This window comes from Colletotrichum orchidophilum, assembly GCF_001831195.1.
Source record: "Colletotrichum orchidophilum strain IMI 309357 chromosome Unknown Scaffold_84.1, whole genome shotgun sequence".
In the NCBI taxonomy this organism is placed as follows: Eukaryota; Fungi; Ascomycota; class Sordariomycetes; order Glomerellales; family Glomerellaceae; genus Colletotrichum; species Colletotrichum orchidophilum.
In genome coordinates, this window is record NW_019173040.1 from 182118 (window position 1) to 196409 (window position 14292).

Below are 14292 nucleotides of genomic sequence, written 5' to 3' on the forward strand. Positions count from 1 at the left end.
TGAAAAGCTCATAGTAAGCACAGCGCATCGCATTACAATCATGTCGATACAGTGTGGTGATCATCGTGCAGTAAGGTACTGAACTTGGCGAAGAGTTGAGTATTGGAGAAGTGATCCAATCAGAGGAAGCTCCGAGTCCTCTGTCAGAATCGCAGCTCATCGCCGGCTCTCGGCTCCGAAAACTTAGATGGTCCAAGCGTCTGATCCGATAAGATACCACACTTTTTTTCATCGGCAGAAATCTGATGGCAGGCTTAGAGCTTGAAATCAACTCCAGACCAAACCCCGCGCGGCGCATAACACCCTCGATTCATTGAGCCATTGGCTTTGCTATGGTTCAAGCCCTCATCAAGGCTGACCGTGGCTGAATCCTCCGCAACGCAGCCCAAGGGCAGCGACAAGAAGCGAAAATCTTCGACGATGGCCGAGTCTGCTGCCGTCTCGAAGAAGAGCAAAGCGACGACTGCGACCGCGACCGCGACCGCAAGCGGCCCGACGACCCCTCTCCCCCCTTCGCACGAAGCACTCCTCGCGGAGCTCAGATCGAAATATGACATCCTCCCCGCCTTCACCATCTCCTCAACCAAGATCCAGAAGCGCGTGACCTGGCTGCTGCAGCACTTGCGCCAAGACGACGGCGATCCGAGGAAGCGCGCCGTGCTCGTCTATGCAAGGCCGGGCGAGGTCGCCAAGATGATTTCAATTGTAGAAACAGTCAAGCGCATCGTGGCGACGGAGAAAGAAGGAGAGGGGGAGGAGGAGAGCGGCAAGTGGTATCAATATAACCTGATGTACGAGCTGCCGCCAAAGGCCGACATCGTGGAAGAGACGGTGCTGGGCGGTGGTCCTGGCGAGAGCGGGGCGCGGGATGGATCGGACGGCGAAGAAGATGACGACGATTTCGAGGTGATGGAGAGCCGTTTTGAGAGAGCCGTGTTGCCTCAGCCGGCTAAGCGTGCGGCCAAGTCACTGAGCATCTTCCTCTCGTTGGTGCCCATGCCGGAACTGAAGGCCCGAGACGGAGTGACGACCCAGACCAACGCGTCGCAAGACGTCAAGGCGAGCTCTACGGCGCTCTGAGCAAGGACGAGGTTGTTCGGGGATGAAGAAGTTGGAGCTGAGGCCGTAGGCTGTGGGTCCCAGAAACGAAGACAGAAGACAGAAGACAAAAGACAAAAGAAGAGATTCCGGAGACTGGAGTCAGGGGATATCGAGGGCAATGCCACATATCGGCGTAGCATTATAGGTACATTGCATCAAGAGGCGTTCATAGGGCAGGGCAGGCTACCATTTGATACCCAACCGGGCGGGACAAAGTCAATATCGAAAGCTTTGAATTCGCTTGACACATAAGACAGATAGACACCATCGGAAAGAGACCTGGGACAGGACGATTTCATCCATGACTAAAGGTTCATTTGGAACTTATCAAAGGTAACTGGCGATGGCATATTGGTTATGGCTTTGCAAAGGTACCTAGCATTGATGCGTGTTTTGTGTGTGTGTCCGAACCCTGGTCCGCTGCAAGCGCCTCTCCTCTCAACTATACGAACACACATTCAACATCCGCTCCTGCTCGCATACGCCTAAGCTAAACATGTGAAACTTCCAAATTTAAACCAGGAAAACCTGTTCTCAAAACAGCAAATCCTTCGCTTCCAACTCTCAAAACCCACTTCGTACACGCCTTCGCCGCGGCTCAAGCAATCCGGCGAAGCCCCTCCACGGGTTCGTTGGGTCCAATCGTCAACAACTGAGAGTCCCCTGCTCGCCTTCTTCTCCTGTTCCCGACCCGACGGGTGCCTGACGAAAAATAAGGTCTTTTTAGTGCTTTCCCTCCTTGGACGAGTAGGTTATGCGCAGGACAAAGTTGACAACAACGGCCAACAGCAGAATGATGGCCAGAAATGTGGGGCCGAAGCGGTCGTCGAAGCCGGCCTGGCCGCGGACGCGGATGGATTTCGCGCGCCAGTGATAGGTGGCGAGGGCGTAGATCATGGTGAGCATGGCGACGCCAGTGAAGAGGAAGGCGCTGATAAAGGCCGGGCGGTCGCCAAAGTTGAGCATGCCGATGGCGAGGGCGCCGAGGATGACGGTGAAGTTGAGCCAGGAGAGGAATGTGCGCTCGTTGGCGAAGAAGACCTTGGGTTCGACGCGCGTTGGGAGCGCGATGCGCTTGCCTGGTGATTCAACTTTGTTAGCCATCTCTCTACTCTCTGGGTCAAAGGTTGCTCTTGGAGACGAGGGGAGGTCGTTGAGCGTGCGGGCTTCTGGCAACTATGCGTATGGCAAAAAGGCTGTACGTACCCGGAGCGGTCTGGAGAAGAGGTTGACTGGACATGGCGATTCTTTGCGTCTGAGTGAGCTGCCTCGAGTATAGGATCGTGGTATATCGTCGTGATTTTCTGTACCGCAATCTGACTTGGTTCAGTCGACCGTCTCTTCGTCTCCCTCGTAAGGTACAGCCAGTTCCTACACTTGTTCTAGCTGTCTCAGCAGTGGTGCCCAGAATCCCTCAGTAGAATGGCAATGCGACGTCAGGCAATTGAAATCGAGGCGTCGTTGGCGAGCTCGGGCTCGTGTCGGGCTATGCGTCGGGGCCGCAACGGGTTTATCGTGATAAGTAGGCAGGCAGGTGGTCGCGAGTCGCGCGATATCAAGTGCTTTCTCTTCAACAGTGTTTGCGTCTGAACAATTGGAGAAAGTCTACCCGGGATCTCGCTCGAAAAAATGAATGCGGAGAGGGAGGTGAGAGGGGAATAAACGCGAGGAGGAGAAAAGAGAACGAGAGAATCTGTAACCGAGGGAACCCGCTTGAAAGCTTGTTCAGATACGACTTGCCCGTACCACAGACGATGCACTGCGGCTGCTAGCCCCTCAAAAGCCGCAGGCGCAAAAAAAAAAAAAAAAAAAGCTCCATCGCAGAGCCAGACTTGTGACGCTAGGCCTGCACAGCTAGAGCTCCCTCCCCACCAGCCACAGCCGCGACCCATGTCAACCGCCTGCGAACTTCTGCAACAAGATACACGTGCATTTCAGTCGCATTTTGATTGGATAAGCCACACTTGGAAAGGTCAAGCCCCAGCAGGGGTTACCTGCATGCTGACAGAGGTGTGGCTCAAGAGTGGGTTCTGTGACATCGATCCACGTGATCTCTCGTTGCCCCGCGCACCTGGCTGGAGCACGGCCCGTGGGTGTAACGCGAGGCGGCCGAATCGGGCTGGCATCACAACACCGACAACTTTTTGTGGAGGAGCCTCATCTATATCGACTTGTCCCGATCTGTCAACACCACCACCTCTTCACCACTCACTTACAATCGAAGATATCTGCACAATCACTCTAGACGTTTTCACGCCTTTCAAATTCCGGGAAGACTCATATCATACGAAACTGGCAAGCGCCCAAAGCCTTGTCACAACACAAACTACCAATCTCCCCCGAAACAAAACAACCGATCACAATGTCTGCACCCGCCGCCCCTACGACAGCGACCCCCGTATGTTGATTTCCCCCGCGCTAAGCTCTCATTACTTCTCAATGGACCGCCCACTGACTCGATCTGGATAGCCCGTCGCCTTCAACCGTCTTAAGCAGATTGCTACGGATGTAAGCTGCGCATGCGACACCGCCGACAACGTCGCAAAAGCATTGGGGAATAGCAACTGACACAGTCTCTTTTTGTCAGGCCTGCCAATCCGCCATCGGCTCTGCTGAGTTCTACGATCACGCCAAGACTGAGACATGGAACTCTCAGATCATTGTACGTCCTCTCTCTCCCCGCGTTCTCAATATCCCACCCACGACCCACGAACTAATACTCGCGAACCCCATTAGTCGTCCGTCCTGAAGGCTGTCATCTCTGAGTCGACGCCTCAAGGCGGCTCCGCACCCGCATACAAGTTCGCCTGCAACTCTACAATCGTTCAGCACCTTGTCCCGACGTCCTCCCTCAACAAGTCCAAGGGCACCTCCGCCTCGACCGAAGAGCCCTCCGTCTCCACGAGCGCCGACGCGACAGCCACCGACGGTAAGCCCCACGTCGGCCGCCGCGGCATGCACTCCGCCACCGGCGCCTACTGGGACGAGAAGAAGGACGGCATGTGGTCCTACAAGTACGATGGCGGAGAGGGCAAGGGCATGGACGTCGTGATTATGCTCATCTGGGTCTCCATCTAAACGAAGATGGACGCGAGGCTCAGTACTCGAGGACGAAGAGGGGAAACAGCCGGCGCAGCATGCTGATGTTTGCATCCCCCTTCCTCGTCTGCCTTTCCCAACTACAAACTAAATGGGCCAATTCGCAAAAAATGGAGCCGTACGGAAATTGGGTTGGCGCATAGAAGGCCCAGGAATGGGTATAATGACAGCGGCCTGGCGACCAAGACGCAAGACGCAAGACATTGTCCCCTGGCTGGCCATCCAGCCAGAAAAGGATGAAGTCACTGTTGGTCCGAATTTCCCCAGGTCAAGCAGGCATATATGGCGAATGCGTTGCGAAGGTCTATTCATGTGTTTGAGCTGCGTTTGTACCAAACCACAAAAATAGCCGGAGTTTTTGATGAGAATACGTGCAATATCACGAACTCGCTCCGACTCTTGACATTAGCCTTGGTTGTTTGTTTGTTTATTGTTGAGTCGTTGTCAGGTGGCACAGCATGTACTACACGACTCGAGGTAGCATCCTTGCAATGGGGAGATGTCGTTTTTATGCATCTCGTACTTTTTCCCTCTTTGCCCATCGCTTATAAGATCTGAGCCATGCCAATATCGCATTCAGACAAACTACACGTGACAGGAGCTACGTAGGAACACCAGCTCGTGTGGAAATCTACGACCTTTGAGTTTATAGCGGTGGCATCCAAAAACGAAAACGCCATCATCAGGATGAATCAGTGATGGGCTTTGGGAGAGCTGGCTCTGGCGGCGAGTAAAGGTAATACCAATACCCATTGCACTGACATCGTTGACGAGTTCGGTCGTGGAACTTACGGCTTCAGTCACTGATTGGAGCCCTGCGGAAAGACACGGGCCTCCTTTCGATGACATACCGGCACGTCCTTTACGATTACAGGTGGTGGCGACGTCCAGACCTTTTTTCTCCCCCCGCCAAAAGAAGGAAAGAAAACGACAACCGGACCCTGTTGATCTTTTTACGATGCATCTACTCTGTACCTAGCAACGGAACAAGTTTGCCAATCGGGCACGTTGGCGAAGGAGCTTTATTTTCGCTCACTCACATTTTTCCTTCGGCGGGAGCGTTAACTTAGGTTTTGGCTGCGCAAACATGGCAAGTTAGGATGAGGCCCCCTCGGAAAAGCTTGTGAATGGAGGTTGCAGAAACGAAGACTGGCTTGGGTACACAAGCACACGAGTCGCCTTGCCATCGGGGAAACCCCCTCATGAGATGGTGCGGCGGGAAAAGGGGACGCTGGACATGTTGGGACGGACGGGACCTTGGAAAAGACGTTGTCGCACACCCTCTTCGGCGAGGACGAGACGCGCCAGTAGCAGGGATGGTAATATCGAGAGGAATTATCAGGCTGAAGGTGGATGAAGTGCATGATGTTGTCTAGAAAGACCGATACAGGCTTGCGTGCTTGGAAGCTTCTTGGTAGAGTCTTGGAGCTCTATTGCTGTGACATCCCTCTGCATATGCAGGAAGGGATGCGGCGTACTTCTCAAATTCATTATTCAGGACGCTCATTGAGCTTCTCCGAGCAGGGAGCGGCGAGAGGTCAGATCATGGCTGGCAGCTTTGCTTGAGGTACTTGGACGACAGCATCACAGTCGGCTGGCCTGATCGGTGAGTGCCGACGGCGGGAGCGGGCGCGGGAGGAGACTGCCTGCAACGATACACTTGTCGTACCCAGCTACGAGATCGGATCCGGGAGCCGAATGGTGTCTCGACTTGCAGTAAGTCTGGCAGCGGCTGGAGAACTCTCTTCTCGCGTATCTTTCCAGTCTTGTTGGCCAAGCTGTAATAACTCTGTCCATGGTTCACCTTGCGCTGGGCCAGGACACCACGGTGAAAGTGACATTGTCCTGATCACTTTGGGCAGGATCCTATCAACAGGGCTTCTGGATGGTATGCCATGCCCCGGGATACCTTTTCAAGACATTCCCCAGGTACTTGTTCTCCCCCCCCTTCTCCCCACGGCAATTGGGGAGAAGCCCGGGGAATCGAACTACCAGCGCGACGCGGATAGTAAACAATCAGGAGATGGACGGCGTAATTTGATGTCCTTTTCGCTGCAATCATCCACCATTTTCGCCACCGCTCTTTCTACCCCCACAAATCTTGGGTGGCATCTGCGGGTGGTGCAGCGACTGCAGTAGCCATGACGACGTCGATCCCTAAGAGGGACGGATACCCTGGTTTTTTTTTTCCGGCTTTCCCAATGGCGGTCTGGCTGAGTAGGATGGATGCGACAACGTTCAAGTCTAGAAACCCTCCGAAGATCATGTACACAGATAGAATCGTGCGGACGGGCGAGCTAGCACGGCAAGCAGGCGTATGCTCATTGTCCTGATCTGATAGATCATAGACTACTGTACGAGTGCCGTGCGACTGGCAGTGTAACAGCAACCTCACTGGGCCGATGCTGGGTGGTCATGGGACCATTGATTCCCGGTGTGCAGTCTGCCGGTGTGTTACAACGACGGCTTTGCTGGCTATGCGGATGCAGCTCCTTGGCGGCTGTGGAAAGTTCATGATCCAAGTTCTGGTGGCTTGGTGAGTTCATCATTCTCGACTGATGGATGGCTTTTGCCACGATACTCTCGCATGGCTGACGGATGAACGAGGGATCAGTCGATGGCTTATATCAAATGGCTGATCCGGGGCAGCGGAAGTCTCATCCTGCTGTCAGATTTGTATAGGCCGTACGGATAGGCTTCCTGATTCAACAACAAAGCAGTTTATGTTCTTTGCAGTTAGTACCGGTGGGTTGCCCGTCATGTTGCGCGGCCGCCGGTTGTAACTGTTGAAAGGAAGCTCTGAGGTAGTCAGTTGGTTGCTGTGCATGCCATCAACGGCTGGCCAGTTCCAGAGTCCGCGAGGGCTGGAACACGGCCTATCAAGGGGTAGCGTCCTGCGCCAACCCTCGTGCTCTCGCCAACGTTCCATTTCATGCTTCATGCATGGCGGCGCTGGTTGGTCTATCAAGAGCAAGACATAGAAGCGCCAAGCGGGGAGAAATGAGGGGTCATGGAGGGGTCGTGATCTGGAGTCAGAGCATCGATTCGCGGACTTACTCAGGCGGCTTGCATCGCTGTCAATTGTTTGATTGTGGTTATCATTAGGTTGTATGTCGGTGGTGAGGTGGTGAGGTGGTGAGGTGATTCGCAACTCTCTCAGCTTTCCGAGCCGCCAGGGGCCGTGTCTGTCGGAAGTGACGACTGAGGTGAGGTGGTGCCTTCCTCATTCTGTGAATGGCTCATTGACCTGCGGCACCCTGAACGGCGCTACTCCTGCCTATGACGAAAGTAGCCGAGCTCAGGTACCGAGTACTTTGGCATGGGCGCTTGCAGGAGACAGTTGTGTTCGCAGGCAAAGACCCTTCCTTTTTCAGGCTTTCAGCTGAGGGGGCAGCTAGGGGTGACTTTCAGTCCGTTCGAGTTATTCTCCAGTATTGTCTGTTCTAATTCTGCGAGATATCCCAGATTACCTTGGATCTTAACTCTCAAAGAGACGTTGGAAGCGAAATGGATGAGTCCATGGCATCTAATGATTCGCCAGAAGATACCAATGACCGAATTTCCCCGGTTTTGTTTCTGCCATGTTCCCTCCCGGGACCAGTGGGACGGTATCGGGGACAACAACAGACGAAGGGACCGGCAACCCCTCCCACGCTTCACTTACGTATTCCACGACCTTGCAGCCCGGGAATACCTAGCGTTCCTGTCTCCATCCATCCAATCGCACTACCCGCTAGCTTAGCAGGGGAGACACTGTGACACTGAGCAGTGGAAAGGCGCTGAGCCGGGAGAATCGTAGACAGCTGGAGGTGCGTGACTTGGCCACTATGGCGTATGGCTCGCTCACAAGTGGCAGCCATAGCAGATCCAATCCATGCATCAGGGACCCCAAGATCCTTCCCCAATGACCCAAAATAACAGCCCGCAAATCTGGCCTGCCATCGGCCGACATATCCTTCTTATTTCGAGCTTGTACCTGCGACTTGTTTGGCTCCATCGGTCTGGAAGTCGCGACGGCCAAACATCATCTAGCAGAGCCTTTCCCGTCCGGTGCTGGCTCCATCACACCACACACCACTCACCACTCACACACCCTTTTCTCTTCTTCCTTGCCTTTCCCGTCTCTTGTCTTCTACCATACCTCAAAAAGATAGTACCTCGACCGATCTGCACTCGACACTACTTCATCGGGGTCCTGTCACTTTGTTGCCGTTGACGTACCCTTATATATCCAACGAACTCCCCCCTTGGGCCCTAGGACAACAGCTCTATTCTCGCCTCATGAACTTGCTATTGAGGCATTCCCACTCGCAACAAAGACTACCGCCATCCGACATTGGCCCTCCCAACCACAACATTGACATTACTTGAAACCGTAACTCACTCGACTCACAAGCCATTAGTGAGCCGAAGGATTTTGATTCCCTTTCCCCTCAGCCTGAATACGACGAGACAACTACTACCCTCTCCGACGACGACATCGTTTCCCCTCACCACTCATAGGTGATTTCCAACCGCATCTGTAGAAACGGAAACCCCCCCTCTTTGATCCACGAGACACCAGCCTTTCGACTTGGTTGGCCGCCTCTGACCCTGCTCACCTTCCACACCACACACATCGTCGGATAATAGCCCAGCTCGGGCCGCCGACGACGAGCCTCTCAGGACAACACACATTCGTTACACAAGGGCTCCCCTTTCACGATGGTTGAAGTACTTCCCTCGGGTCCCGCCCAGAGCGGTCATCCCCAGGAGTCTCAAGATTCTGCGGACCACGTCGCCTCTGTCGCCCGTCTCTTACTCGCAACCAACCTCGCCTCTCGCCAGGAGAACAAGATGATGACCCGCGAGGAACGCCAGATCATGATCGATGAGCTCAGCAAGAAGCGCGCCGGCTGGCGCACTCCCCGCCGCGGCTGGTCCATCACCGACTCACCCGTGGCATCATCTCAGGGCAGCCCCGCGCCCCCAGCCGCCACCGCCTCCCCGTATCCCGCTCCTCCCTCTACCCAGCACGAAGCCGTGGAGAGGCATGCCATCGCCTCCGTCCCAGAGCAATCCGAGCTCCCGATGCAGGAGATGAAGCACGCTCCTCATCCGCCTCAGGTCCGCCGGCCTCCCCTGCCGCCCCCGCGCCGTTCCTACTCAGTCATGGACTACGAGCCGCCAGCGCGCATCCACCGGCCCTCGGCTCACATGGACATCTTCGACCTCCCCGCCGAGCTGCACTTTGCCATCTTTGACCACCTCGACCCCATCGACAGCACCTGCTTCGGCTTGACAAACAGCCACTTTTACAACATCCACCGCCGCATGCACGGCGCGGTGCCGCTGTCGTCCCGGCGCAACGGGCCCAACGACCTGGAATGGGCCTGGCGCTTCGCCGGTCCCCTCATCTACCACGACTCCGCGGCGCCTCCGCCCGAGGCATTCAAGGAGCATGCCCACGACCTCGAGCGCATGCGCGTCAAGGGTCAGGTCTACTGCCGCAAGTGCGGGATCTCCCGCTGCGAGCTGCACCGTCACCTCAAGGAGTGGATGGGCCCCAACCTGGAGTACTGCTCCGTTACCCAAAAGTACGGCCCTCGACCTTCCGGCGAAGCCGCCGACACTTGCTATATCAAGTCCCCAAAGAACCCGCACCGCTGCGGTCGGCACGCCGCCAAGCCCGCCAAGTCGCACAACTAAGAGACGCGTGTTCTCGAATTCGCTTGCAGTTTCTCATTTATTTTTTTATTTTTTTGCTTTTGGAGCATTGCGATTGAGATTTTTGTACGATTAAAGACGCGGCGGTACCTACGGGTACGCTTAGCTGCGCAGGCATGGAGTTGAGACAGCAAAAGAAAGGGAAGCATGGGGCGAGAGGAATATCTGTATCATTATACAAGAAAGGCGTTGAATCTAGTCACATGATATGTGAAGAGGCATTTGGTAAAGATGAGGGATGGGGGCGAGATATCTGTTACCTTGCGCCACATAGCCCAAGATTACCATCTATGAAGCATGGAAGGATGAGAAAGACAGCATAGCGAGAGTTGAGGCATTGTATTGCACAGTTATCGACTGCGGCTGCGCAAAAGACTAGAGCTAGAGAAGACGGGACAATTATAAACACATTCACACCGTGGCTACGTCTGTACTCTTGCATACTACTCAATGTTCAACGAATAACCTCACTTTCCTGACATGGAAAGCGCACGCCGTTGGAGATCAAGCAGTTGAGATTTGGGTCGCGTCGAACCCATTGAAATGACGTAATGTTTGGTACGGATAGGTTGTGGACCCTGAAATAGGCAACCCGTGTAATGCCGAGGGGGGCGGATCCGTATCTTTGCAGATGACGAGCGTTCTTCTCTTGCAGTCCCTCGGGCGGCGGCCGAAGGGAGGGGGGAACCTGAGTCGCGTGCGCTTTATGGTGTACATGAAAATTGATTGCAAGTGATTGGGCACTAGGAGATCGTTTATCTGCGTACCTTATCTGTGGACATCTGAGGAACCCAGTCATGGTTGAGCCGTGATGGGACTGGATGGGGGGCCGGTTCGACACGCATTTCGAAGTGTTATTCATCATCATTGGCGATGGTATTCCCGCCAAGATGACGTATTCCATACTATTATTGTACATATATACATAGAGAGAGAGAGAGAGAGAGAGAGAGAGAGAGAGAGAGAGAAAGATAGAAACAGAGCCATGGCCTCGGCCTACTACTACATTCACCCAACTATGGAAACGGAACCAAAGGGTAAACAATCAAGGACACCTGGGTATAGATTCCACTGGGAAACAAACAGTCCAGCATCAAACTTTGTCCCATGGGCTTGCTGCTTGCTCCCCATAACACGGAATGATGCCAAATACCAGACCAATAGGTGGGCGCTCGTGCGTTTGTACAATTCTCAGCACAAGGTGGCCACATCGCCATGCTAGAATGCGTTGCTATTGTCAGATACCACGGGATGACATCACATTGCCCGTCAAACTCAAGGTTCTTTACTCTTTACCAACGCAATTTAAGCATACTCTCGCATCAATATGAGACGGGGCACGGTTATCTTGCTCAACCAGAGCCAAGTAGAATGCACCATGAATACACCAAAGCGCCAGTGGCTGTCGGTATTAAAGTTCCGATTTGGCCATTCATGTCGTCGACCAGAGGTCGCTTAGCCCCAGCCAAGAGATCGGCCGGAGCTCCCTAACATTGAGAGAGCATCTTTCAACGGAGTAGAACTTCAAAGGCAATATATTCTCTCAGGTCATCCCTCATGACTTCTAGCAAGGCAAAGCACCCAAAGCAGTCTCAGCGCCCTACCTCCCAGATCCAATGCGGAGAGACTACCGACGTGTATCCCAACAAAAGGGATACCGCGCCGCCCACCCGCCAATGTCCATAACGCTACAACTGAACCACGCCATAATAATGGAAAAACGGACAAAAACAATCCAACCCCACGCAAATAACACCCGAACAAAGCCACGGCTCGTCTCAAACACGGAGGCCACCGCACCAAAAGAAGGAAACCCGACAAGCCAATTTGAGGGATCCGGTTCTCTGAAACCAGGTACGATGTCGGCCGTTGACAAACGAGAATCCCAACCGCAAGTTGAAAAAGGTATCAGCCAAAGAGCCACGTGTGACGCCGATAAAAACGCCCAAGAACGCCGCCCTTGAGTGACGAGAAAGAAAGAAGCCAAGGCGCCTAGTCTGGCGCGTCGTGCATGTTCAAACAGCGCCGCCGCCGCGAGGTTTACGCGCACGTCTTCCTCTTGTGAGCCGCGGACTGTCGGGAGGAGTCCCATACGCTCGAGCTACTCGAGCAAACGTTGTATTCAAAGAAGATGGTTCCTACTTCTTCAGCACGGCATCGTAGAGGCTCACAAGCCCGGTGATGGCGGCACCGGTCAAGATGCCCTTCCACTCTCCGTACAGGGCGCCATTGATACGGTCGATGGAGTTCTCGTTGATCCAGCCGCCAAAGTTTACTTTTTGGGCGTAGACAACAAACGAGATCAGAGCCTTGACGATGCTGAAAACCAAGGGATCGACGTTGTACTCGACGGTCGAGGACTTGCGACCACGGGGCTGGGGGTGGCTCGCCGCGCTCAGGTTGTAAAAGTACCCGAACAAGGAGGGAATGAGGACAGAAGTGAGAGTCCACAGCGTGACGGGCGACCAGAAAGACGACGTCACAAACAGGAACGCGTCGGGCACGTAAACGGGATAGAAGTTGGTGCCCAGGGCCGGAATCGCGGGGATGGTGAAGGCGTAGCGGAGGGGCAGGACTTCGGCTCTCAGGTTCCACGCCTCGAACGCGGCCACAGTGAACAGCACCGATGTGACGGTCGACAAAGAAGAGCGCACAGCGTTGGTGCCCTTCTGAATGCCAGACTGGTCGTAGAGTTCCGTTGCGCGCTCGCGCAGGGCGACAGTGTGACGGTCTACGGCCTCCGCGACATCAGCGGGCGTCGCAGGCAGAGGGATGCGGCTCGCAAGAGAAAGATTGCGGGCGGGAGTTCGCGTCGCCAGTGCAGTCGAGAGGGCGGGCTCCGGGCTTGACGATTCGTTTCTGTGACGCGTGTTAGTCGCGATACCAATGATGCGGATGGCCTCCGAGGCGCATCGCGTAGAAGATGGACAGATCTGGCTTACTCGGGTTCAGGCTCGGGCTGGAGCTCCTCGATGGCTCTCGTCGCCCTGCGGCGCGTGGACTTGACGAGGTCGGTCAAGGGGGCCTCCCTCTTCACGGGTGAGCCGGCAGCCTTGGAGCGACTCGTGTAGTATTGTACAAGCTTGGGGTTGTGGGAGAACTGGGTCGCGTTCTCGGCGAGATATTCATCAAGAGTGACTTCCAAGTCGGCCTTTTTCTGATTCTCGTACCTGAAAGCAGCGCGTTGTTAGCCTTTTTGGTCCGAATAGCATCGTGGACGTCTCTGCGACGGCTCGACGCGACTGAATCAGTCTTGGCGCCGGTCGCAGTCGACGCGACAGCAGCGCTACCCCAGCTCGAAGGCGACTTGCACGACAACAAACCTTTCGTAAAGGATACAAAAAGTTCGCCTCCATACAGGAAAAATCAATGGAAGAACTTACCCAGTAAGTCCAGTCAGCTCGGCGAGCTCGACGAGGTCGCTCTTCCGCTGCCTCGCCAACCACGGGTTTGCGCCCGACATGGTTTGGTCGTTCAAATGGGGAAAAAGGTAATCAAAAGGGGTATCAGATGAATCGCGCAGACTCGGCGATTCCAGCAGCTCGATTGCAGAGGTTCTTTGGTAAAATTATTGCAGTGAATGCAGGGCAGTTTGTGCTTTAATAGTGGGAAGTACTTGGGAAGAGTGACGGTGGGAGGGGCAGATGGATGGATGCGGTGGTGATAACGGCAACGATAGCTGGGCTGAAGAGCTAGGTAGGTAGGTTGTAAGGGTGTAATGTGGTGGATTGGGGGGTCGACGGGGTGAAATGGTCGAAGCGCCCGTTGTTTACGTTTCCTCGGTTCTGTTGTGGGATTTCCTACAGGTGGTCTCATTGCGGCAGCAAGTGTGCTGAGAGGTCTCTCTGATCCGGGGGAAAGGGGGGGTTGGACGTGGACATTGCGACTGGTCTAGCGCGCTTTCCCTCCTGTCTCCCCGAGTCCCCTCCTCCCGGGAGCGGCAGAAGGCATTGGCACTGGTCAGTGGTCACCAATGACGGCTACCTTAGGAATAACCAGACCCACTTGAACTGTCCGAATGAGGCAAGGCATGTAAACAAACGGTTTAGTCGCTGGCCTCTGCGCGCGACTGGCCGGTGATCTCCCGTGATAAAGAAATGCCAATAAACGAGGCCAAGCAAAGACCCTGTTCAACGATGATGATGCGAGGATACTAGGTATTCACTAGAACACGTGGCATCCCTCTCTCACCAACACTCCAGTCTGTACGTACGGATACCAAACGCGAAGATGTCAACACCTTCTCCCCCAATCGCGATCAGCATGAGATGCCGGGACAACCAGAACGTCCTAGCCAATCAGTAACCTCACCTGCCTCTGGCGCAGCTCAAAGGCACGCTGCTGGTTGAATTCTCTGATTAATTGCTATTTTGTCCTCGATTTCAT

The 14292-nt window shown here is 54.5% G+C and overlaps 5 protein-coding genes across 5 annotated transcripts; 3 read left to right on the forward strand and 2 right to left on the reverse strand.

Annotated features, from left to right (window-relative positions):
• Positions 1-40: 40 nt before the first annotated feature.
• On the forward strand, positions 41-1080 carry CORC01_09375 (uncharacterized protein; the record flags this gene model as incomplete). Its single annotated transcript, XM_022621004.1, has 2 exons — positions 41-70; positions 319-1080. 2 exons carry the CDS (start codon positions 41-43, stop codon positions 1078-1080), a joined length of 792 nt encoding a protein of 263 aa, XP_022472526.1.
• A 744-nt stretch (positions 1081-1824) lies between these two features.
• Positions 1825-2341, reverse strand: CORC01_09376 (uncharacterized protein; the record flags this gene model as incomplete). The annotated part of the gene is made up of 2 exons (XM_022621005.1): positions 1825-2180; positions 2308-2341. The coding sequence occupies 2 exons, from the start codon at positions 2339-2341 to the stop codon at positions 1825-1827; spliced, it is 390 nt and encodes a 129-aa protein (XP_022472527.1).
• A 1122-nt stretch (positions 2342-3463) lies between these two features.
• On the forward strand, positions 3464-4179 carry CORC01_09377 (tctex-1 family protein; the record flags this gene model as incomplete). Its single annotated transcript, XM_022621006.1, has 4 exons — positions 3464-3499; positions 3571-3609; positions 3689-3763; positions 3838-4179. 4 exons carry the CDS (start codon positions 3464-3466, stop codon positions 4177-4179), a joined length of 492 nt encoding a protein of 163 aa, XP_022472528.1.
• A 4725-nt stretch (positions 4180-8904) lies between these two features.
• Positions 8905-9888, forward strand: CORC01_09378 (F-box domain-containing protein; the record flags this gene model as incomplete). The annotated part of the gene is made up of 1 exon (XM_022621007.1): positions 8905-9888. The coding sequence occupies one exon, from the start codon at positions 8905-8907 to the stop codon at positions 9886-9888; it is 984 nt and encodes a 327-aa protein (XP_022472529.1).
• A 2156-nt stretch (positions 9889-12044) lies between these two features.
• CORC01_09379 (uncharacterized protein) lies at positions 12045-13369 on the reverse strand (the record flags this gene model as incomplete). The annotated part of the gene is made up of 3 exons (XM_022621008.1): positions 12045-12765; positions 12849-13076; positions 13290-13369. The coding sequence occupies 3 exons, from the start codon at positions 13367-13369 to the stop codon at positions 12045-12047; spliced, it is 1029 nt and encodes a 342-aa protein (XP_022472530.1).
• Positions 13370-14292: the final 923 nt, after the last annotated feature.